A 27,125-nucleotide genomic window follows, 5' to 3' on the forward strand; every position below is an offset into this window, starting at 1 on the left:
CTGCCAGTGCTGCGACTCCTCTTTGGGGCTCCCGTAGCAATGTATAATCCAAGAGGTTGGGTACCTCAAGGATCCTGCCCCTCATTGTCTGTAGTCCTCCTGACTACAGCCCGATGTCTCCCCACTTCTTCTCAAGTGGCACATGAGCACTCATGGCACAATCGTCATCCTCCTCGACCTCCTTCTCCGCCTTCGTTGGCACTGCCTTAGAGTCCGAAGCCTCTTCCTTACTCTTCTTCCTTGGACACTGGTTCACATAGTGACCGAGTTCCCCACAATGGAAGCACTTGACCTTGGAGATGCCCTTCTTCCTCTTCTCCTTCTTTCTCGCAGATGCTAGAGCCACATCCTCTTCCTCTTCCTTCTTGATCCTAACTCCTTTCCCGCTACTCCCCGTCTTGCTCAACCGCTTGATTTCCTCTTGGCGAAGAGCCACCCACAATTCTTCCCAATCTGGAAGATCCGCCTTGCCCAGTATACTCTGGACAAATGTCTCCCACTCCTCGGAGACTGCGTTAAGTGCAGTCCTCACCAACATCTCCTCATCAGGTGTGGCTCCTATGGAAGTTAGCTGGTCTCGGATCTCCTTCAACTGACCGAGGAAGTGATCTATCTGCTCCCCCTTTTGCATTTGGTATGACCGCAGCTGATTCTCAAGTAACATCTTCCTCTGCACGGAAGTATGTTGGTACAATTTCTTCAGGGTGTCCCACATCTCATTTTTCGTTTCCTTCTCGGCAATATGTTGGACCACATGATCCTTGACCCCATCAAGGATGATGCACTTCGCCCTGGCCATTGCCTCCTCGTACTTCTCATTTTCAACCAGGTCAACTGGGATCGCCACTACTTTCAAGGCAAAGGCCTTGATGCGATATCTGTCTAGAATGGACAGGATCTTGGCCTTCCAGACCACAAAGTTGGATGCTCCATCTAGCCTATCCTGATCCCTCAGCCCATTCACGACCATCTCCGCTCCTATGTCGACTCCTTTGAGTCTCTCTACTTCCCTCCTGCAAGTCCTCTGTTCAACTCTTGCTAAGTCTCTCTACTTCCCGTCTGGAAGTTCTCTTTTGGACTCCCTTTGAGTCTCGATTTCCTTCCTAGAAATCCTTCTACCAACGTCAAATTGCCCCACTCTGATCATCTGTGAAACTGCAACACTGATCCGGATTCCTTGGCTAGAAATCTGCGTCTGCAACAACTCCCTCCACCTTGGTCTTGCCCTGTTATGTATTGTTCTGACCACAATACCCCACCAGCTTCGCTCCGCAAACTACCCACAGCCTCCTATGCCCCAGCGACTGAAGGACTGAGCCTCTAGGCTTTGCGCAATCCCGACACTGGAAAACCAGCTCCCTCAGCGAACTGCGTCAGCGCTCCTGGCCTCTGCATGAGCCTGATTTTGCCCTCCTCAGCCTCTGCGCTGGCCTCTCTCTGGCGACTAATGACGCAGTTCCTCTGCGTCATTCCATCTTCTGTCGCTTTCTGGAAGGATCAACTTTGTCACTCGGGACAGCTGAACCTGCTACAAATGCTCTGCTTAGCTGATGCATTTAGTTTTCCTATGATCTGCAACCTCGCTTTGATACCATGTTGAATTTTCTAAGTCTATCCGTTAGAAAATTAATCTGTATTCTGCTAGTTTATTTCTTCTACTTGTTTAAATTCGAACAAGTTATTTAATACATTTAAATACCAAAATAAACACAATACAGTCAAAACATCTACAGATCAACAACTGAAAGAAAACAAGCACACAAGTGACACTGTTATTTTTGGACAAATGTCCACGGAAAAACCCAATGCGGGAAAACCGGTGCAGCGATTCTGAGGGTTATATTATTATGCAGTCTTTCTGAGTACATCCAGGTGCCTAACTAGCTCATCCGACAGAGAAAAACACACGGCAGCAATACCTCTATATTCGGAAATAGGTATTCAGAAAACCTGTCCCACGAAACCATCTTAGACACAACTGAAGCTCAGCGTTGGCCCTTCTGGCCTCTGCGTCAGCCTCCTGCTGACCTGCGTCAACCCCAGGACCCTCTGCATAAGCCCTCTGGGGCACTGCGCAGCCTCTGGGACCTTCTACGTCACTCCCGCAGCCTCTGCGTGGATGACACAGTCCCTCTGGCTTCTACGTTGACTCTATTGGGCTCTACGTAGCCTGCACTGGTTGTTGCTCTTGCTCTCTCTGCTTCTGCGCTAGTCTCCCATTATTGTCTTTGTCTCTCTGCCTCGTACTCACTACCCCTCGCTGTTGATCACTAATTCAACTTTGCTTAGCAACCCCGCTCTAGCAAAATGAATCAATGATCACTCTGTTGTGTTCTCCAACTGACCCTCAAGCTTCTTATACTTTTCTCGTTGGTCCATCAACGGATGAGATTAAATCTCTAATCAACGGCTAAGATTAGATTTGGCTTGATCCATGGCTTTTGGACCCTTCTAACCCAGTTTTATATTAATACCCATTAATATTTTATTTTTTTAAGTTTAGACTTAGGAACTCCATTAAAAATATTAATTATTTTAATATCTCCCAAACCGGGTACAATCTGTCCAAACCATTTATGGGTCTTGGAGATCTCATGCGCTTTAGCCTCTCCACCAATTTTCATGGCTAGAGCACATCTGATGCTACCCCAAATCAACACTTCTCTTTTTCTGAACCAGTATGAACTCTCGACCAATGATTTGATTCACTCCATTGCTTGTCCATTCTTGTGCCCTTTTACTTATGTCGTGGAGGAAATATGGTGATACCGCGTTTAGCCAATTCTCCATATGATACATGTGATATTTTAAAATTATTTCTTCCATTTTTATCAATATAAACCATAGAAAAAGTATGTTGCATGGGCACCCATCCCCACCAAAAAATAAAAACATGTAGCTCTTGTTCTAGTGTTTCAGGGACTTAGGGAAGCCTAGGAAACGTCCCCAAATTGCTAGGGACTTTTTAAAGGACTCGGGGACTTGCTGGCCATCACCAATATGTTCCCAGCAAATTTCAGGGATTTTCCCAACAGATTTTGAAGATATTATAAGCATGTATCTTCAGTTTTGGCAATGGACATTGATGATTGGATAATATATCAGTTTGTCCATCCCTTTTTTTGTATTACACTAAATCCAAATATGCTTACAAGTTGCAATTCAAGATTCAAAACATGGGTTTTGTATGATGGGTTCCAATTTGGGTTTCTGGTGATTTAACTATTGTCCTTTTAGCGATAACATTACAACAAGCAAAGCCTCCATGTCAAGAGACCATGAAATGCAACATTTCATAGAACTAATCCTTATGCTTATTTCTCTTCTTAGTTCTCATTTTTGGGGTCATCTCAGCTTTTACATATTGTAGATGGATTTCCATGAGTCATTCAAGTCCAGTTCTTCCACCATCTCAATCTCAAGCATTGTGAAAACAATGAGATATTAGTGACTTGCACTTGGCACTGTTACCAACCAAAATGGGTAACCCTATAGGAGAAAACTTTTCTCCTATCTGTGATAGCTAGCCAGCCAGCCATGCAGCCAGCAGCCCATGACAGCCACCATTAGCTGATGGCATGCCATTGTTGATTTGGGGTAGCATCGGATGTGCTCTAGCCACAAAAATTGGTGGAGAAGCTAAAGCACATGAGATCTCCAAGACCTAGAAATGGTTTGGGCAGAATCTAACCAGTTTGGGAGATATTAATATTTTTAATGAAGTCCCTAAGACTAAACTTGGGGAAAATAAAATATTAATGTGAATTAATATAAAACTGAGTTAGAGTGGTCCAAAAGTCATGGATCAAGCCAGATCTAATCTTAACCATTGACTAGGGACTTAATCTCGATCGTTGAATTGTCAAAGAAAAAAGTATAAGAAGAGGCTTGAAGGTCACTTGGAGAATACACCAAGCTGATCTAGAATTCGATTTTCTCGGCCAGGGTTTACTGAGTAAATCGAATGAGTGATCAGAGTTGCAGCTGAGGGGCAGTGAATGCAGTTGCAGAGAGGCAGATATAGTATCGGAAGCATCAGCGCAGAAGCCGGGAGAGGGTTGATGCAAAGCCAGCTAGAGGCCACGCAAAAGTAGCCAGAGGCCACACAAAGGCAGCCAAGGGTTGGGCAGAGCCTGAGGAGGGCTAGCGTGGGTGACGCAGAGGCTCCAGACGCTGACGCAGAGCCCCGAGAGGCTGACGCTGGGCCAGAGACGCTGACGCTCGGAGATTTTGTGGGACAAATTGGAACTGAGAGCTGGATAGGGTGACGCAGTCCCTGTCAGGGTGACAGAGAACAGCAGAAGCGTTGTTGTGGGATCATTCATCTGGTGGTTTAGCCGAAATATCAGTCTCCGACCGAGAGGTACTATTTTCGAGGGCATTCTCTGTTGGTTGAGCCATTTCTGGCACCCAGATTGTATTCTGAAACTACTTAATAATAAAACCCTCAAATAGCTGCACTGGTTTTCTCGCATTCGGTTTTTCCGGGGACATTAGTCCAAAAACAACGTGTCACTTGTGTGCTTGTTTTTCCTTCAGTTGATGATCAGTATGTGTTGAGACTGCACTTGTATTTATTTTCAGTATTTACATGGTAAATAACTTGTTAATTAACAAAACAAGTAGGAAGAAATAAATTAGATAGCACAGGAAGAATTTCTAATGGACAGACTTAGAAATTCCAACATGGTATCAGAGGGTGGCTGCAGATCACAGGATAACTGAGGGCATCAGCCGAGCAGAGCAGCAGCAGCAGAAACAATTGTCCCGAGTGACAGAAGTTGTTCCTATCGAAAAAGCATTGGTGACACAGTGCTTGCGTCAGCAATTCGAGTCGGGAAGAGGATCAGCACAGTGGCAAAGAGGAGCAGAGCCGACCTATGCAGTGTCGGGTCATCTTTCTCAGTCAGGAAGGATTGACGCTCGTGGCCAGGAGGTGCAGATTTTGCTGGTGTCGGGATTGCGCAGAGCCTAGAGGCTCTAACCTTCAGTTTGTTGGGGCATAGGAGCCTGTGGGTAAGTTGCGGAGTAAAGTTGGTGGGGTATTGTGGTCAGAACAGTACCTAATAGGGCAAGACCGAGGAGGGAGTTGTTGTCGAGGATTTCTAGCCAAGAAATCCGGATCAGTGGTGCAGCTACACTAACGATTGGAGTGGGGGCATCTCGACATTGGCAAAGGGGTTTCCGGGAGGGAAATCGAGGCTCAGAGGGATTCACACCGAGAACTTCCAGGAGGGAAGCAAAGAGACTCAGAAGCGTCGAAAGAGGAGCAGCGAAATGGCAATGAATGGGGTAAGAGATCAGGACAGACTAGATGAAGCCTCAAACTTCGTAGTCTGGAAGGCCAAGATCTTGTCTGTTCTAGACAAGAATTGTCTCAAGCACTTCGCCTTGAAAACGATAGTGATCCAGTTAACTCTGCTAAGAACGAAAAGTACAAGGCGGCAACGGCGAGGGCCAAGAGCATCATCCTTGACGGGGTCAAGGACCATGTAGTACCACATATTGCCGAAAAGGACACGGCAAATGCGATGTGGGAGGCCCTGACAAAATTGTATCAACATACTTCCGTGCAGAGGAAGATGCTACTAGAAAATCAACTGCGGTCATACCAGATGCAGAAGGGAGAACAGATAGACACCTTCCTCGGTCGATTGAAGGAGATCCGGGATCAACTGACTTCCATAGGGGCCACGCCAAATGAGGAGATGTTGGTGAGGACCGCATTGAACGCAATCTCAGAGGATTGGGAGGTATTTGTCTAGAGCATACTGGGCAGGTCGACCCTTCCAGATTGGGAGGAACTGTGGGCGGCTCTTCGTCAAGAAGAGATCAGAAGGCTAACCAAGGCAGGAAGCAGTGGCAAGGGGGTCAGAATCAAGAAGGAAGAGGAGGATGCTACCCTAGCATCTGCGGGAAAGCAGGAGAAATGGAAGAAGAAGGACCTCTCCAAGGTCAAATGCTTCCATTGTGGGGAACTGGGTCACTATGCGAGCCAGTGTCTGAGGAAGAAGAACAAGGGAGAGGTTTCTGAGACCAAGGCTGTGACAGCAAGGGTGGAGAAAGACGTGGAGATAGATGATCACTGTGCCATGAGTGCTCATGCGCCACTTGAGAGGAAGTGGGGAGACATCGAGCTGTAGTCAGACGGACTACATGCGATGAGGGACAGGATCCTCAAGGTACCCAACCTCTTGGATTATACCTTGCTACGAGAGCCCCGAAGAGGAGTAGCAGGATTGGCAGATGTCGGTAGAGACAGATGCAGATGGAGCGATAGAGGGAGCTACAGTGCAGGAGTCCTAGGACAGCGTGAGGCAACAGTGCGAGATGCATAGAGTTGTTGCAGAAGCGCAGCGGTCAGAGAGGGAGCACTTGTCAGCAACAGAGGAAGCTTCAGCATCGGGAGTGTTTCTAGCCTGACAGAGATGTAGAGTTGGGAGATCAATTACTTCTCAGTAACTGAGTCGCAGTGCAGCAGTTAGCAGTGGCAATGCTATGGGCAGCACGATGCAGCATAATGAGAGGGGTTGCAGTGCAGATGCAGCAGTGGCAATGGCAGGGCCATGGGCAGCAGCACGGATGCAGAGGGAACTGTCGTACGGATACAACAGTGGCAGTGGCAGGGCCATGGGTGGCAGTACATGATGCAGCAATGCAGAGGATGTTGGGCAGCAGACCTAGCATCAACACAGGGACCGATGTCGGATGATCAGGGTGATGCTTAATGAGGAGTATTACTAGAGCACAGTCCTCGCTAAGAGGGAGTGTTGATTTGGGGTAGCATCGGATGTGCTCTAGCCACGAAAATTGGTGGAGAGGCTAAAGCACATGAGATCTCCAAGACCCAGAAATGGTTTGGGCAGAATCTAACCAGTTTGGGAGATATTAAAATAATTAATATTTTTAATGGAGTCCCTAAGTCTAAACTTAGGGAAAATAAAATATTAATGTGAATTAATATAAAACTGAGTTAGAATGGTCCAAAAGTCATGGATCAAGCCAGATCTAATCTTAGCCGTTGATTAGGGACTTAATCTCGGCCGTTGAATTATCAACGAGAGAAATATAAGAGGAGGCTTCAGGGTCACTTGGAGAATACAGCGAGTTGATTTAGAATTCGATTTTCTCGGGCAAGGTTTGCTGAGGAAATCAAAGGAGTGATCAAACTTGCAACTTAGGGGCAATGAATACAATAGCAGAGAGGTAGAGATAGTACCGAGAGCATCAGCGCAGAAGTCGGGAGAGGGTTGACGCAGAGCTAGCTAGAGGCCACGCAGAAGTAGCAAGAGGCGGCCACGCAGAGGCATCCAGGAGCTGCGCAGAGCCTGGGGAGGGCCAGCGTGGGAGACACAGAGGCTCCGGAGGCTAATGCAGAGCCCCGAGAGGCTGACGCTGGGCCAAAGACGCTGACGCTCGGAGATTTCGTGGGGCAGATTGGAGCTGAGAGCTAGATAGGGTGACACAGTCCCTATCAAGGTGACAGAGAACAGCAGAAGTGTTGCAGTGTTGTGGGATCATTCATCCAGTGGTTTAGCCGGAATATCTGTCTCCGACCGAGAGGTACTACTGCCGAGGGCATTCTCTGTTGGGTGAGCCATTTCTGGCACCCGAATTGTATTCTAAAACTACTTAATAATAAAACCCTTAGATAGTTGCACTGGTTTTCCCGGGGACAATAGTCCAAAAACAACAGTGTCACTTGTGTGCTTGTTTTTCCTTCAGTTGATGATCTGTATGTGTTGAGACTGCACTTGTAATCATTTTCAGTATTTACATGGTAAATAACTTGTTAATTAACAAAACAAGTAGGAAGAAATAAATCAGATAGCGCAGGAAGAATTTCTAACAGATAGACATAGAAATTCCAACAGCCATTATATCTCCGCATTTGCATCAACGATATGCTTCTCATTCTTTGTCTCATAGACTCTTCACAGACCTAAATTGAAAAATAGTTACACTTAACTTGCCTAAAGCTAATCTACATTTTGCTCATGTTGAGGAGCCAACAATAGAATGTCACTCAGCACTTTTTGCAATTGCCCGATCATTTTCAGAACTGGTAAGCATAAGTACTGTGCATAATACTATATTGTACAGCCTGTTATGCTTACAAGCAACTATATATATATAAATATTGCTGTTCTGAACCTGCCATCCCGTCAAAAAATTGGGCATGTACTCTAGCCATCCCAAGGATGTGTGCCCCTGCCACTGCCTCTGTTGTTCCCTTGTCCCAAAAACTAGTCAACATAGTAAAAAAGTAAACAACATGTCCAAGATAACTTAGTCGTTTCTAGAGATAATGTTATTGCATAGAGTGCAATATTGCATGTCATAACACATTTCATCATGTCGCTCAACACATGAGCTCACTTATTTATACCTCAGTGCTTAACCAATCCCCTCAAAATATAGCTGGTTAAGTCAACTTTGATCATCCAAGTCCATCCCAAACGAGTGACGAAACCATGAATTTAGGCCCTTTATGTGCCGCTCGGTTAGTTGACCAACCCTCACAATGTTTGGTTGATTGTCCAGTCAGTCAGTGGACCAACCTAAATACACATCAGTTGAGTTGCTGACTGACCTCTAAAATTGGGTTTAATCAAAAATTCCAATAGTTCTTTTAGAGGTGCAATTGATGTATTATTTTAGGATTTAAAAGTCAATGTCTAGAAGTAGCCAACATGTTCTTGTTTAAATGTTTGACAAGGGTTGGCTTATCTATGGCAATCGGGATAGGACACTATCTATCACAACATTTGAGTTTGCTAATTTCAATTGTTATAAATGACATGAAAGCATCAAAATCTAATTGTTGAATGCTAATCTGAATTGTGTATGTATGTCTCATGGTGCTATATATATATATATATATATATATATATATATATATAGAGAGAGAGAGAGAGAGAGAGAGTCTGAATTATGTATGCCGTATGGTATTTTTTCCATTTCTCCATCATATCTTAATCCCAATTTTCTGAAAATTTGTTGTATCTGTTCCACCCACCCCTGTATCCGTATCCAGTTTAGTCCAACTTAGGAAGAACTTCATTTGATTGGCTAATCAGATTCCATTTGGTAGGCTCTGTGAATGAATGAAAATCAAGAACAGGTTAGTCTTGGAATAGATAGAGTTTCATGAGTTAGCAAAATGCATGTAACACTTTCTTCTGCCAACGCAAAGTAGAGGGTGGCAGAAAAAGGGGCATGTGAGGCAGTTTGGCTTAAAAGAATACTTGCAGATTTAATGTTTAAACAAACCAGACCAACAGTTATTTTTTCTGACAATGAAAGTGTTCCAAAATTAGCAACAAATCCAATATTTCATGAGGCCACCAAACATAGATGTGCATTTTCATTTCATTAGGGAGCATGTAGAAGATGGAGAGGTTGAACTACAACAATGTACCCCACACAAGAGTAGGCTGCAAGCATTCTCACTAAGCCACTTGGTCCAAATAAGTTGTCAAATTTATCTTGGTGTATTTTCCAGACTGATTATAAGGGTAAGATCAGTGTAATGTAATCAATAGCATTTAGTACTTTTAGGTTATGTTAACATAATGCTAGTACATTAAGTTAAAAGAGAAAAATCCATGTAACAGCTCTCTCATCTCTCACATATGCAAAGAAATCTTTAAGTATTGAATAATATATGAACTTGAAGTACATCCTCTCTCTCTTCTGGTTTTCCCATCGATTATTCAATGTGTCTTAACTTCACAAACAAATAATACCTTAAAATCTTCAGCCTTCTCCATGTCTGCAGGATCTGCCTGCCATGGAATGGGACGAGCAGGAATATCAATGAGGAGGAGGCCATCACCACCTATCTCACTTATTTTCCCTACACTGTGGTGTGTCTCCCCACCCCAGGCATACCTTGGCTCTGCCACAGACCTTTTCACACACACCCTATCTCCTACCTGAATAGAAATGGTCAAAGACCATGTCAAATGATGAACATGATGAAAAATATGTTAAATCAGCTCATCTTCCAACAAAAGGCCAATAGTTGAGAACTTGAGGTTAATTCCATAATTATCAAGATCAAAAATGTTATTACCTTAAATGGTTCAACAGGTTCAACCTCCTCAGGTTCACAGTGCCATGGACCTTGCAGGTAACTCAAATCCAGCAGCAGACTATTGTCAGGCCTTATACAGTATACAATGCCAATGCTACCAGGAGTTACTGGACCCAGGCCATGTTTTGCACTTGTAAGAGAAGGGCGTATCCTCACCCAATCACCAACCTTGAATTCCTCAACTCTCTCCATTTCTGCGGGATCAGCCTTCCATCCTCGAGATGCTCCAGGAAATCCAACCCTAAGGATCCCATCATCATCAACACAAAGAACTGTCCCAACACTGTCACGAGATTGTCCACGCCACCCAAACCTGAAAAAAAAAAGGTAAGTTGCAATTGCACCAAGATGTCATAAATATATTAAAATGAACTAAGAAAGGGAAACGCTCCACAAAATGCAACTAAATGAATTAACACAGGAAGCAATCTTCATAAAGAATAACATTTATTATTTTGTCTCCTAAATGACCACACAATACAATGCATGCCATATAATCTGCACATACAACAGAAAGATCTAAGCCATTCTTACATGAGAAAATTTCCAGCAAATGTCAAGAATTTTGTATTTAAAAGGTAATTTGGTAGGGTGGAAGCCTCAGGATTAATTATTTTTGAAGAAATATTTTAAAATATGTGATTCTCAATTAACAATATAAGTTTCGCCAATGATAACAGACATTGAATTTTTTCCATTATTATAAATTAGACACTAAAAAAATGTCCTCAGATAGTCTCATGATAAAGGCTATTGGGAGAATATATTTTTGAATCTTTTAAAGGTAAACTCTTGACATAAATTTAACCTACTGTTCTTAAATTGATCCATATTATGGGGCAAACAATAGCTCAAAACCATCACAGCCTATCCACAACATATGACTATTACAGACACAATGTAACACCTCTGTTTTAATAACCATGTAGATTTTTCCCTTCATTCAAAACTGAGGAAGACATTGGAAGTTCAAATTATTTAACATCAAATTCTCAATAGAGAAATTTTAGAACAGAACCAATGAGAGAAATTTGTGTCTTTATATAGAAATAAAAGACAAGCATCATGCCTAAAACCTAGATGCCTGCTGGTCCTACTCAAAAATTAGGCAGAGTAGAATGATCCATTTGTAGGTTAACTTGGCGAATAGAATAGAACCTAAGCAACTGCATTCCATTCAGAAACCTGCTATCAATACAAAAAAATTGTAACATTGCTATTAATGAAGGCCTAGAAGGAACGTCCTATGAAATATGATTTGGTACATAATTGAACCATAACACAGGATCTGACATGGTCAAATCACAGAAATACCTACAGGATAGGAAGACAGATTTCATTTACCGAATACATTTACAATATTACAGAACCTCACCTAGCAGGATTTCCTTCCAAATAATAGTAATACATCCACACACGTCACAAGTTTCCTGAATAACAAAGCCTACTTACCTCGGTTCCTTAATATCTGATTTTAACTGGACGTGCTGTCCTCTATCAAGAGGAATGACCTTGATAACTTCATTCGCCAATACACGGGCTTCTCCAGAACAAAATGATACAATTAGATGCTCCTTATCAGGTACACTCTGAACAAAGCCTACGCTTCTGTGCTTTGCACCTTGCCATCCATACTTTGGGACCTTAACACTCTTCTTGAACTTAACCCAATCTCCTATTTCAAATCTGTGTTATCAATAGCAATTCAAGAAATTAATAATTAGTGATGATGATACAGAATAACATCCAGAATAAAAGGCCACAGTATGACGAAGAAGATGAGTTGGGATATTTCAAGTTTTCCATACATTGTCAGTGACAGTTGTATGCCCTTCACTGAAAGTGCATCCATCAGGTCTTCAGAGATCCATTCTCGAGGAAGTGCCTCTATAAAGTCCTTTAATGTCTTACCACTGCTCAACCATGTGAAAGTTTGGAAAATGAACTAGAAAGCAAACAAAATAACGAAAACAGTGGCTTCTAAGACCAAGAAAAAGAAATAGACATGTGAATCAGTTAAAATTGTTTCTCTTGTATCACTATAGAAAGTAACAAAGTACAAAAAATAAGTTTAAAAGAAATAAGAAACTTACCTATGGTTTCGAACATCAATAGCCGCATCCTCCTGCTGCAGCATGACAACTATCCAGTCAAGATTTTCTCGAACCATCTTTGCTGTGTCTGCAGCTATATGGAATGCATTGTCCCCCTCATCACTCTGGACACAAATTAGAAATCATTTCACATCAGATGTTCTCACATCTTACTCAAGGTAAAAATTAAAATAGGAATATCTGATTATCTATGATATAATCAAAGATATTAAACATCTTGAACATCCTATAAACACCTAAAGTTAATTTCCTAAATAAGTTGAACATACAAAACTTAAGGCTAGAATCAGTTTATCCTAGAAATGAATAAAACTAATGAAAATGTCACACCCCAAGCTTCTCAATTTCTGCAGCATTTTACATGCCCTAAAAATATGGTGTTTTCAAACCAACAGAACTCTTCAATTTATGAAAATGTCCATTGACTACAAACATTATAGGTTAACTAAAACAGAATTCCCATGTGTTTACATTGTGCAAAAATTAACCAGCAGTTATGAGGTAAGTGAGACTGCACAAGATTGTGAAATCTTCTCAAGGCCATCAACCGTGATTCAACCCCTCTGGGATACTCCTGCCCTTGGGCCAAATAACATTCTCATTCAGCTGGGGGGTATGCTAGGGGGAGCTGGCCCACCATCTCCATTTGTTACTAGAACTTGGTGCATTTTGGTGTTAACAGGTACACTTCAGGATACAGTCAGGAACCACGACCTCCTTTTCCTCACACTTCAAGATACGGTCAGGAACCACGACCTCCTTTTCCTCACAAAGTCACATGCCAGCCCCATGAGGACACCACCCTCAATCCATGGGTACCACTGGAAATGGTCATATAGACAGGAGACTATATCTGACAGTGTCAGAGGATGCATGGGTGTGGCATGCCTTATACAGGACTCCCTCTAGAACAGGGATACTATGATTTCATCAGATGAACATGCCAGAGGGTCTGATTCCATTGGAACAGACCCCTTCTCTGGGACAGCTACATTGCAGTTTGCTACTTTCCCCCCACCTCAACACATTTTGCACTACATTGGGAGTTTAAGGGAGACCATTTCCTGAATCTTTCTGCAGACATCTCCCACTACTCCACTCTTGGGGAGGTCATTCTTCTCAATGACTTCAATGTCCACACCACAGACTTACAAGTAACCCCTTATGACAGAGTCAAGGACACACTTTGTCTCCAAGAATTGGAGCCAAAGTTTGTGGGTGTTCATAGGAGTTTGCATGAAAGAAATGGACCCCTCACAGGTTATGGGAGAGATGTCTTGCAGTTGGGTAAATCTCACGGCTTACTGATCTTGAACAAGCTCCCTTGCATTCTGGACTCAGGGTTTTTCATTTGTTTCCTCTTCCCCCACCCCCAAACCCACCCCACCAAAACTTTGCACCATCTTTCTTTTTGATAGGGATTACATTGCATCTTACACCACCCACCTAAGGAGATGACTCCCCACTTCGGCCCCCCCTCCTCCCCACAAATTTCTCATTTCATGTCATTGGACACAACCGCAACCAAATATGATAAACTTTCCTTGATCCCCGTGGGAGCAAACCTTGACTCCTACCCCCACTCCACTCATTGTCACACGCATAAACCTACCCCTTGCTACTATTGTTAGTTTTTGTAGCATCGGAGGTTTTCTAGTCTCGAAACTCTGTGGAGAGGCTAAAACATATGAATTCTCCATAACCCAAAATCGTTTCTGGAAATTCCATCTAGAAGTGTCTCAATTAGATTATTAGCCTATTTTTTTAATATTTCCTATGTCTAAACTTAGGAAAAGGGGTTAATTAATCAGTGTTAATTGAAATAAGGTATGAATCATCTAGATACTCACATGGATCAATCTAGAAATAATCTTAGCCATCGATTAAGATTTAATCTTGGTCGTTGGATTCCCAACAGAAGATTATAAGAAGTTGATGGGTAGATGGAGAACACACACTTGAGATTGATTTCCTCAAAGAGTTCAATTTTCCAAAGGCAACAGCCAGAAGAGTTCGAGCTAGTGAAGGAAGCAGAGACAGACAGGGGCAGGGGCAGGGACAATGAAGTCGCAGGAAGATTTTTCCAGATCCAGTGAGCACATTGCAGAGGACGAAATTTCTCCAGGAGGTTGCACAGAGGCAACGCAGAAGCTTCAGAAGGCAGTTCAATTCTGCTGGGGTGAAATTGGTTATCAGCTCCAAAGGCCGGAAGATATTTCTAGAGTGTCGAAGAGACAGTTTCCAAGTCAGCAAAAAGCAGGACGGCTTGATTTGCAGAAGTTTCAGCCTATACCGTTTGAGGGACTGTGCAGAGGTGACGTAGGGCTTGCACAAGGCTAGGTGGAGGACTTGCTTTTTAGGGGCAGTCAAGTGTCGGGATTGCTCAGAGTGAGGGTAGTTTCCCTCAGATAATTTTTGCCAGTATTTTCTCTCCAAGATTGCCAGTTTTCAGCATCCAAATTGTACTTAGATTATTTCATGGCTGCATAATAATAAAAACTCTCAGTTGTTGCACCGATTTTCCCAAGTTGGGTTTTTCTTGGGGACTTTTGTCCAAAAATAATTATATTAATTTTTGTGTGTGCTATAGAATATTTCTCAGTTTTCAATATATCTTCCACAGAATTTAATTTGGTGAAAATTGCAGTAGAGAATTATTCATTGTTTTTATGGGCAAATAAATTGTTTATTAATTTATAGTTAGAAGAATAACTTCCAGATGCTACAATAGTTGAAATTTTCACATGGTATCAAGGCAAGGTTCATCAGATTAGTAGGTCAGAGACAGAGGGTGAAATTTGTTGTTTGACGGGAGCAGCAGCACAATTTCTCGAGGGTTTGCATAGGGCCTAGCCAGGCAGTGCGAGTGACAAAGCAGAAATTCAATTTCCAGTTGCTGAGCAGGAAAAGATTGAATTGCTCAGAGCAGGACTCCAGTAGGTAGAGGTAGAGTTGGAAAGTAATTCTAGAAGGAAGTGCAGCGGAATCGTTGAGCAAATTCGAGCGGAAGGGGAAGAGAAAGGCACACACAGAGGAAATTTCTCTCAGTGTGTTTCTAAACAAGAAATTTGATTTTCCCAGGAAAGTTGGCAGTTGCTGCAAGCAGAGTTCTTCACTCCAGAAAGGAGTGTGAGTAGCAGATTCAACAGTCAGGCAGAGGAAGAGAGAGTTTCCAAATCAAATTTGAGATGGCCACAGCTCGGCTTAGAGATCAGGATAGGTTGGAGGGAATCTCCAACTACGTCATCTAGAAGGCTAGGATGTCCTTCCTTCTGGATAAATATGACCTGAAATCCTATATAGATAATGTGGTGGCAGTAACCCAAGATGCAAATCAGCTGAAGGAGTACAGAAAAGAAATAGCAAAGGCGAAGTAAATGATTTGCATGGAGTCTGAGATCATATAGTATCATATATATCTGGCAAGAACACTGCCAAGGAAATGTGGGATGCTCTCTCCCACCTATATTAGAGTTCTACCGAGCAGCGGAATATGTTTCTCTAGGAGAAGCTGAGAAGCATCAGGATGTAGAAGGGTGAAGGCATAGATCCCTTCCTCATCAGAATTCAGGAGGTACGTGATCAACTTGCAGCCATTTGGGACGCACCTCAACTGACATAGCTTGTACAATTAGCATTGAACAGTGTCTCAGAGGAGTGGCAGGTGTTTGTCCAAAGTATCTTAGGCAAAGACACATTATCTGGATGGGGCAGGATGTGGTCTAATTTACAACAAGAGGACTTGAGGTGGGCTCTAGTAACCTATGTTACCAGAAACGAGAAACAAGAAACGAGATGAAAAACGACAACGGTTCGAGAAACGTAGTTTGGAGGTTTCGCATTCAAGAAACGAGGAGAGAGAAAAAACAACAAAAATATGAAAAACACAGATTTAATTTTAATTTTCAATATAGTTTCAACTAGATTTACAGCCAGACTTAAATAAAAAATTAAATAAATTGAATACCGTTTATCTCACATACTGATGCTTAACAAATTGACCATTAAATATATGTCTTCTGTTTCTTATGCCTTTTGCTAATTATTGTTTATGTGTGGAAATTTCAAAAAATTGTATATATATGTCACCCAAGACCAAAATATACCATTCGGAAAGAAACAATAAGTAAAATCTACAATTGAATATACACTTCTTAAACCATATATGGAATTATGTTTAAGCTATGAGTTTTACCCATATATATTAATGCAGAGATTAACTTAAAATTAATGCAGAGATTAATTTGTTTTCAAAAAGGGAAATCGACCTAGGTGGTATCTGGTCTTCAATTGCTATTAGGAGTGCTAGTAGTTCTCAGTTTGATGAGCTTAGCGAAACTCTACTCTTCAGGTTTCTTTGTGAATGATGCAAACAACTGCAAACACTTTTACATTCATAAAGAATATCCAAATGTTACATCTATAGAACTCTTTTCCAAACTCCAAGACATTAAGAAAAAGTAGAGGCAATTCAGAATATGATAGAAAAATCCTTAGATGAGATGCATGGCGAAGGATCCGAAGGCCCAAAGACAGTCGAATCAGAGCGTTTGAAATTCAGCACAGCTCTTGCAGAAATTTTCGTCCCTGTGGATTCTATTAAAATTTGGTGCATTTGGTACTTCATTGGTAAACATATGCTTCATTGCAGGAATCTATGAACACACAGGAAGGGAATTTGGTACCTGAAATTTTTAAATAAATATATGCAAAGAGCAAAAAAACAGAGCTGAGAACGAACTCTAAAGAAACAAATTACAACGAACTGAGCTCTGGAAAAATACAGGTTAACAAAAACGGCCGTAGAAAACGGTGTTTCCCGTGCCGTTGTGTTTCTTGTGCGTTTTTTTCCGGGAACGGTGGCTACCGTCCCGTTTCTGGTAACACAGCTAGTAACGAGCACCAGCAGCTAAAGTAACAGCAAGGTCATGAAGGATGAGAAGGAAGAGGAGAATGTGGCCCTAGCATCGAAGGGTCCCAACCAGGGACAGGCGGAGAATAAGAAGGAGGACCTATCTAGTGCTTCAGGTGTGGCGAATTTGGCCACTATAGTACGCAATGTCCTCTCAGGAAGGATAGGCAAGAGAAGCAGGACCAAGAGGCAACATCCATAGAGATAGACAAGTTGTCCCCCAGGCAAGAGAAGCAAGACCAGGAGGCAACGTCCGTAGAGATAGACAAGTTGTCCCCCAGGCAAGAGGAAGATTTTGCCATTTGTGCAGCTATACCTTCAAGAATGAGGTGGGGCAATATGGAGTTATAGTCCCAGAGTTGCAAATTTAGGCAAGGTCCAGTGAGGTGTCGTCCTCATGGATCGCTACCTTGCTACAATGGCACACAGTATTCAGTAGCAAGATGGATCAGTGTCAGTGATGCAGTCTGACTACTCGAGTGACATTTGCAGACTAGTGGCATTCATGTACTGAGGAGCACAGTGCAGTGTTAGCAGCAGAGAAGGTGGCTCAGTAGCAGACTCAGCAACAACGCAGATTCCTTAGTGGATAGTGCAGGGGCTAGTAGTAGTCAAGACTCGAGAGACAGATGCAGCAAAGACACAGTTGATTCAATAATTAGGATGCTTCTCAATTGCAGTAGTTGGGGCAGCAGCAACAACAGTTAAGAGGGAGATGCAGTGCAGATGCAGATGCAGAGTTGGCAGCAGTGTCAATAGCAACACGGATACAACGTCAGAGTTGCACAGTGGTTGGTGGGCAGTGGCCTAACATCAACAATGTGACAGAGGGTGATACAAAGACAGGGTGTTGTAGCAATAGTGCAACACTAGAACACCTTCCTCACTAAGAGGGAGTGTTAGTTTTTGTAGCATCGAAGGTGTTCTAGTCTCGAAACTTTGTGGAAAGGCTAAAACATAGGAGTTTTCCATAACCCATAAATTGTTTCTGAAAATTCCACCTAGAAGTGTCTCAATTAGATTATTAGCCTATTTTTTTAATATTTCCTAAGTCTAAACTTAGGAAAAGGGGTTAATTAATCAGTATTAATTGAGATAAGGTGTGAATCATCTAGAAACTCACACGAATCAATCCAGAAATAATCTTAGCCATTGATTAGGATTTAATCTTGGTCGTTGGAGTCTCAACAGAAGATTATAAGATAAAGTCAATGCGTAGAAGGAGAACACACACTTGAAATTGATTTCCTTGGAGAGTTCGATTTTCCAGACGCAGCAACCGAAATAGTTCGAGCTAGAGAAACAAGCAGAGACAAAGAGGGGCAAGGAGAGTGAATTCGGAGGAAGATTTTCCAGATTTGGTGATTACATTGCAAAGAGGCTGAAATTTCTCCAAGAGGCTGCGCAAAGGCAGCGCAGAAGCTTTAGAAGGTAGTTTGATTCTATGGGGTGAAGTTGGTTATCAACTTCAGAGGCCAAAAGATATTTCCAGAGTGTTGGAAAGAGAGTTTCCTAGTCAATAGCAAGTAGGACGAAGGGCTAGGTGGACGACTTTCTTTTCATGGGCAATCAAGTGCCAGTATTTTCCTTGCAAGATAGCCAGTTTTCGAAATCCAGTTTGTACTCAGATTATTTCACTGCTGCACAATAATAAAAACCCTCAGTTGTTGCACCAGTTTTACCAAGTTGGGTTTTTTTGAGGACTTTTGTCCAAAAATAATTGTGTCAATTTTTATGTGTGCGCTAGAATATTTCTCAGTTTCCTGTCTATCTTCCACAGAATTTAATTTGGTGAAAATTGCAATAGAGAATTATTCGTTGTTTGTATGGGCAAATAAATTGTTAATTAATTTGCAATTAGAAGAATAATTTCCAGTTGCTGCAATAGTTGAAAATTTCACACCTATCACATGAACCAGAATGCAAATCCCTCCATAAACAAGCTCACGTGATTTGATGATCTACCTGTTGCAATGTAGCAAGGTTCGAAACAATCCAAGTCCATTGAATAGTCCTCTCTTGTTGGGCCCTATACTCAGGGTATTCTGCAAGTCTCTTCAGCCACTTGTACAAACTCACAGGGAATTGACACCAAAAGAATTCATACTAATCCTTTGAAGGTCCATAATATAGGAGAAACTCTTGACACACCTAAGGATCCCATTCATGCAACTCAGCGTCATGTAAGTCTCACCCTCACACACTATCCATCTTCCTCCCCTCACCTCTGCAAAACATACCATAACTTCCTATGATGTAAAAAAAGAGCAGTTCTCTCATAATGTAGACAAGAACTTTGTAATGCCCTCCACTACTCCTTGATAGCCTTTTGGTGCTCCCTTTTTCCTCAATCCCTCACCATTTCACCTGATCTCAACCCAAAACCCAAGTTCTCCCATAACACCTCCCTTTACGGTATTCCTACACAAACTCACACCCGTATATCCCCCCCCCCACCAATTGCCACATTTTCTCTAAGTGAGACATTAGGAGAGCAGTAGGAACTATCTATAAGAACCGAGGAGCCGATGTGGAAGGGATCCAGGTTGAATTCCTTAAGCATGGCATCTAGACCCTTGATTCCCATATCACTGATTTATTATCATGTGGTATGCTTAGCTTACCCCCTCCTAAACCAAACACATTATTCATCCAATCCACAAATCAAGGAGCCCCATCCATCAGACTCAGGATACCTTGACATCATCAACCTCACTGTTCAATTGAGAGAGAGAGAGAGAGAGCTCCTTGAGTTGTCCAAACTCACTTAGCAGTTTGTATCATTGTACCTTTGTGACGGTTTTATACATTTATACATATGTTTTGATGTTATACCTATGTAGGTATCTTTCATTATAACTTATATTATTTTTGACATTTTTAGGAGTTGCGCTTGTGTTCCCACATTATATTCATGTTGGTTGTATTCTTCCGTCTCATTGACCTACTTTTGTGGTCATTTGTCAAACATTAATATAATTATCTTATCTTCAATATCTATTTACCTGATAGTCTAAGAAAAAATGAAAAGCACTAGCAAGTATAGTTTAGTTAAAACTATAGTTGATATCATATGGTACAATTAGTGCACTTAGAACACAAGTGTCCATGCAAAGGCACATGCACATACCCTCTCAAACAGGATCTTCCCCTTGCAGTCCCTAAGTGCCCAGGGATTGGGAAACGAGGGCAACAGGCTCCCCTGCAATATTTGTAAATTATAAGGGTCTTCCAAAGGAAAAGAATCTTAAATGACAAGACACGAAGCATCCCATTTGATGGGCAATAGGCAATTTCCAGGTGATTGATAATTGACAAGAGATCTATTACAGCAAGCTAGAACTGTTTTGAATGGCTCATAAGCTCATATTACATAATAGCAATCATTACTTACATTAAATTCTACTCAGTTGTTATCCTCTCAATTAGTGTTTAAATTTTTTACCTTTTCTACCCCCTAATATTTCAATGTTAGATTCAAGTTGCAGATGCCATTGCATTTCCCATATTGCACATGAATAAGAAATACTTTGTCATCTACTCAATTTCTTGTTTTTTTTTCATCGCTTCCCAAACTTCACCCATATATTAGTATTGATTTAAACTCAAATAAAAATGCATAAATATTTGGCATGAATTGTTTTGAACTGACAAAAGAAGATATCGCCATAGTCAAGCATTATCAAATTTGCCATTTATATTGACATAATATTTGTCCTGATCCTTATGTATTAACACCAGTGCTTAAAATTACATATCCTAGACTGTATTAGTCATAAATGAACTACTATAAAAACTAATATTTACAACAAGTGTTGTTATGTTCGAATCAAATAAAAACATCAAAAAATTAGAACTCAAATTTGATACTAAAGCACCAATTAAAACCCAACATATAACATTGGAACCAAGCCTATGAAACTCTATAACCACCACAAATGCAATTAACTTCATCCTTAAAATAGAACAAGGAATAAAATAAGAGGTGGCATCAAAACCATTACGCTTGAAAGTCTAGATATCATGATGTTGATGATTCCTAGCAATAGCATTTTAATCAAAAATATCAACTTGGTAACGCATGTCACCGTAGAAAAGAGATTGAATATATTGCAAAAGTGAATGCTTGGCGTGTTACCATATCAAAATTTCAAAGATATTTTATTGCAGACATCTATGAAACCAGTTGCTTCTCAAGTTGTATGGATATGGTTACAGGGACAGTGCGGCATATTTTTAGCAACACTTGGATATGATACAGTTAAGATACAACATACCTGCATACCTACATGTGCCAAAAAATAACATGAAAATTTTAAAAATCAAAATACCCTTCAAGAATTTGGGCACATACTTATGTAAAAATATATAACACATACAAAAAAAACATATTTATATTTATATAAATTTATAATATAATATGTAAAATACATATAAGAAATCAGCCCACTTTGAAAAAATATCCTGCGTGAAATCAGCTCACAATGATGACAATCAACCCATAATGCAGAAAACCCACCTTCAAATTGCACTTCAAACCTTAAAATTCCACCCCCACCCCCCTTCAAATGACTCTATGCATAATGGAGGTAAAATGCAGAACAAACTTGCAAGAGTAGTGGGAAATAAGGGATTAGAATCTCATTTATATCTTACCTTTTTACTGTTAGACTCTAATTTGTTTTTTACTTGTTCCTTTTCTATGGACTTTTTCAGGCATATGAACGAGGGTTATGTATTTACACTGACAACGAGCAAGTTGTCAGAAAGTGCAGAAACAGAAAAAGATCTTCACTCTATCCTCAACAGAGCCTGAGCAAGGGAACCAACATTTAATTGAGTTTTTAATGTAAGGCATGGTTCCTGCCTAAATAATTTAACTTACCTAAAGTGTCGGTGGCTAGCCACAAAACGGCTCAAGGTTACATGAAATAAACTTCACACATAACAGAATAATCCTATCTAAACAACACAACAGGAAATAATAGAAATAATAGAGAGGCATGAAAAGAAAACTAACACATAGCTCATTGACTTTCCAAGGACTGTAGAAGCAATACAGCAGCACACCCCAAATCTGTGGGAAATGACCAAGAGATTATATAAATTGGTGAAAACACCAAAATTATATTGTATGCTACATTAACTAATGAAATCACGCATGAAGCAAAAACAACATGCTCTGACACTGTTAGAATAATGTCAATGGGAGGCGGATGCATACTATAAATTTTGCCCATCTGATTAATATCTTGTCAGAGAACCTGCCTGCTAGGTGATGCTTGTTACCCACGAAAAAGTGGGTAACCCTAAGGAGAAAACTTTTCTCCTCCTTGGACAATCAGCCAACCAGCAGCCCTATTGATCAGCATACATGACATGATGTCATAAATCCTCCACTTCTTGCTCCAGTCAGATTTCTCTCTCCCATCTGGCATTCCTTCTTGAAGGAAGGTGGGTCATCCAATGGCAGGGACTTCAACCATTTTGTAATCATGTGCTTTCCTTGATGCTTCGAGCATATTAATATGAATCAAGGGGTTATCTGGATGAGACCAATATTGACTATATTCTTATTCCCTCACTTTACCTAGGAGAGTAGTCTTAGAATGTAGTCTAGTGAGACCGGGACTTAAGGTTTTTAGGAAGGACGATACTTGGGATGCTCAATGGTATCCCATACTTACCACTTTCCATCTTTCGCATAATACCATCTCCATAGGCATTATAGGAATTAGATTATTTCTCTTATAATGATAACTGCTTGTGAGGACTTTTTACTTTCTTAATTAAGTTCTTCTTGTACTTGATTATTATTATGTGTTATTTTTCATCAAATAGCTATTAAACCATAAAGAACAATGAGACAAAGGACACAAGATGTAGGCAATCAGCTAGGGCCAAAACCTCTCCAAGCTTGAGAGGAAAACCCAATCAATTCTTCCTCTTATAGAATCATCAGTTGACGAATTCCAAGACCTAGACCCATGACCAAGAAGCATTCCAAGACCAAGTTAATGCCCCTTCTTTGAGTAGCCCCTCTTTCCAGCAACTTCAACCTATCTTGCAACTACACCTTCAACTTGCCCAGAAATTGCAACTTCGACTTGCCTAGAAATTACAACTTCGACTTGCCCTAGAAACTGCAACTTCAACTTGCCCAGAAACTGCATCTAGAAACTGCAACTGCAACTTCGATTTTGCCTAGAAACTTCTCTTCTTCACTTAGGTAGATTCTCTCTCCTAGAGAATTCGGGTTCCAGAACAACTCTTCTTGGTGACCTAACTTCACTTCAGCTTCACTGCATCAAAGTCTGCCCTAATTCCTTCAGACATGTGGAGAGAAGTAGCCGAAAACAAAACCCAAAACTTTGACTTCTTCTCCTTCCTTCAATCTCCTCTTCTTCACACTTTTTCCGTCTCTATGATCAAACTTGTGCGAGTGAGAGTGTGTCTTCTGAATGAGGTCGAGGTCTTCTTTATATAGGCTTCACATAGGGTCAAATTGCTTCCTTTAGGCCGACTAGAAGTTTCCTTAGGCCGACTTGAACTTTGTGCAATGACGAGGCCTTGGAGGGTTTTTTTAATTGATTATGACTCAATAAATTTTCCTTTACAATATGTAACATGCCCAAATGGGTCATTCATACATAACAATGACTCAATGACTTTATAACAAACCTAGAAGCACCAAATGGGCACTTTACCTATAAAATAAATTCTCTTGACCATGAAATCCATGCCTCAGGACTTGCAATAAATTTATTTTATTTTCATTAAATACATAAAATCATAATTACACATGTCATTATGAAGACCGAACCTAGTTACATATTTCAACACTCCCTCTTAACTAGGGAGGTATTCATAATCCATACAAGGTACTTGGACATTCTCAATCTGAAGAATTCTCATAAGAAGAGTCAGATTGGTAATACATTTGTTGAGCATCATATCATCCAGCATTGTCATATAGGAAGGCCTTGACTAATAGCTCTACCTCTCAACAAGATCAGACCACAATGGTAGCGAGATCAATGATTTGATGTCCTTGATACTTTCTCCAAACTTTGATCCTTGTGTGTCCTTTATTGACCTGCCCTTCATTGACTTATTACCTTAGCTCCGATACCATGTTGAGAAATCTAGGGCAGTAGGAATTAGATGATTTCTCTTATAATGATAACTGCTTGTGAGGACTTTTTACTTTTCTTATTTAGCTTCTTCTTGTACTTGATTATTATTATGTGTTCTTCTTCAGCAAACAGCTATCAAAAGATAAAGAACAATGAGACAAAGGAAACAAGATGTAGGCCATCAGCCAGGGCCAAAACATCTCCAAGCTTGAGAGGAAAACCCAATGAATTCTTTTTCCTATAGAATCTTCAATTGATGAATTCCAAGGCCTAGACCCTTGACCAAGAACCCTTCCAAGACCAAGTCAATGCTCCTCCTTTGAGTAGCTCCTCTTTCCAGCAACTTCGACCTATCTTGCAACCTCACCTTCGACTTGCCCAGAAACTGCAACGTTGACTTTCCCTAGAAACTACAACTTCGACTTGCCCAAAAACTGCATCCAGAAACAACTACTTCGACTACAACCAAAAACTACAACTTCGACTGCAACTTCGATTTTGCCTAGAAACTGCAACTTCTCTTCTTTGCTTAGGTAGATTCTCTCTCCTACATAATTCGACTTCCAAAAGAACTCTTCTTGGTGACCTAACTTCACATTGGCTTCACTGCAACAAAATGTGCCCTAATGCCTTCACACATGTGGAGAGAAGTAGCCCAAAACAAAACCTAAAACTTTGACCTCTTCCCCTTCCTTCGATCTCCTCTTCTTCACACTTCTTTTCATCTCTATGAATGAACTTGTGTGAGTGATGATGTGTCTTCCAAATGAGGTCGAGGTCTTCTTTATATAGGCTTCACATAGGGTCAAATTGCTTCCTTTAGGTTGACTAGAAGTTTCCTTGGGCCGACTTGAACTTTGTGCCATGATGAGGTCTTGGAGGGTATTTTGACTTGATTATGACTCAATAAATTTTCCTTTACAATATGTAACATGCCCAAATGGGTCATTCATACATGACAATGACTCAATGACTTTATAACAAAACTAGAAGCACTCAATGGGTGCTTGACCTATAGAACAAATTATTTTGAGCATGAAACCCATGCCTCAAGACTTACAATAAATTTATTTTCGTTTCATTAAATACAAAAAATCATAATTACACGGTAATTATGAAGACGGAACCTAGTTACATATTTCAACGCTCCCTCTTAACTAGGGAGGTATTCATAATCCATACAAGGTACTTGGACATTCTCAATCCGAAGAATTCTCATAAGAAGAGTCGGATTGGTAATCCATTTGTTTAGCATCATATCATCCAACATTGTCATATAGCAAGGCCTTCACTAACAACTCTATCTCTCCACAAGATCAGAGCACAATGCTAGCAAGATCAATGATTTATAGACACCTTCATCATTGTCTCTCTCGGAACATACCCCACCCAGGTTCTGTCACAGTGTGTTCCCCCAAGATTATTCTTATCTTGGATTCCCAGTCCTCAAAGAATATCGTTCCTCTACAACTACTCTCATCTTGGATGCCCTAACACATCCTCAAAGAGTATCGGATACCAGATGCTTACCTAATCCTCCATTCTGTCTTCCCAAGTGAAGACAAGAATGATGTGTCTATCTCCCCTCTTAATTAGGGAGGATATACCTATTCCAATGAAGGAATGTACCTAAGTTCCCTCTTGGCTTAGGAATATTCTTCCAAGTTTCTACCATGTTAGAAACTTGTTTCTAGGCTCCCTCTTATTTAGGGACCTACAGCAGCTCTTTAGGTGGAGATCATGGGACAACCAGCTGCTTGAAGAACTCCTCCTTACAATATCATGAACTTCTTTTCTTTATTCAGAAGTCTTCATGTTTTTGGGACTTCTTCGTAGGGCGCCGACCATCCATCACTTTCATCCATGAGTCATGTTAGTCATGTCATCATTCCTTTGTGATGGTCTTTCATCATGACAGCTTCCTGTTTGCATCGACATCCTACTTACATATTGACACATCTGCAAAAGATATGCATTGTCAAGGGTCTCTTTCTTTTTCAGACCTCATCGGGGTCTTCATATCTTTCATGGAGATATCATAGTCAAATTTTTCAGTCCTTGGATGTTGATTGCCTTTTTCATGATCTCTTCCTTTCTTTCTTCACATATTTTCTTCCAAAAACTTCCAATCATAGTTCCTCTAAATTTGTCAACCACCTCATATTTCATATGAGGACATATTATGTTGATTTCATCTAGTCAATGTGTGAACTATGCCTTCCTACATCCTTCCAAATGAGGTGATCCTTTCTTTTGATCATGCTCTCAGGGTAGAGCATTCATAATATCTACAACCATATGACATTACTTAATATATGTGCATACATACCTCATTTCTTCTTTTAGGTCATCTACACATCCTTCAACAACTTCCTTGATTGACCTACTTCACTTCTTTTGTTATCATAGCATCATCCCCTGAATTCCATACAAGTTGGAATTCTCGGTGAGACACTTGCTTCTTCTAGCAGGTTATCCTTCCAATGAAGATTCCAACAGAGTATCTTGATCATCCTCATTCTGCAAATGCTCCTTTAGTATGATGTATGATGAGCTCTGTGCTAGATGACTTTTATTTTCCCATAAGTACTACTTATGCTTCTAATGAGGTTACCAAGAGCTATATCCTTTTATAGGTGACAACCATAGACTTCTATTTCAGCTATCTTTCATGCTTCTTTATGATGATGTCACGAGCTCTTGCTTTCAATTGTATGCTTCTATGATGCCATCTCCTAACATGATGCATCCTAACATGCTTCTAATGATTCTTAACATGATAGTTATACTCTATAACAAAAAACATAAACTTGAGAAGAACTAGGTGAGGAAAACTTATCTCAATAACAGTAGAGATCTTTTAC

General features: G+C 40.9%; 1 protein-coding gene across 1 annotated transcript in view; it reads right to left on the bottom strand.

Moving 5' to 3' along the window:
* Window positions 1-27,125, bottom strand: part of KEG (protein kinase KEG) — a 255,984-nt gene that overhangs the window by 35,148 nt on the left and 193,711 nt on the right. Inside the window, exons 10-14 of the mRNA XM_089385755.1 lie at window positions 12,193-12,317; window positions 11,908-12,012; window positions 11,552-11,785; window positions 10,079-10,412; window positions 9,750-9,938 (exon numbers count right to left, since the gene is read on the bottom strand). Of these exons, the coding sequence (XP_089241881.1) occupies window positions 9,750-9,938; window positions 10,079-10,412; window positions 11,552-11,785; window positions 11,908-12,012; window positions 12,193-12,317 (987 nt within the window). The remainder of the gene's footprint in view (window positions 1-9,749; window positions 9,939-10,078; window positions 10,413-11,551; window positions 11,786-11,907; window positions 12,013-12,192; window positions 12,318-27,125) is intronic.

The sequence above is a fragment of the Pinus tabuliformis genome, chromosome Q, assembly GCF_031772625.1.
Source record: "Pinus tabuliformis cultivar Carrire ecotype Pingquan chromosome Q, CPIR1, whole genome shotgun sequence".
Lineage (NCBI taxonomy): Eukaryota > Viridiplantae > Streptophyta > Pinopsida > Pinales > Pinaceae > Pinus > Pinus tabuliformis.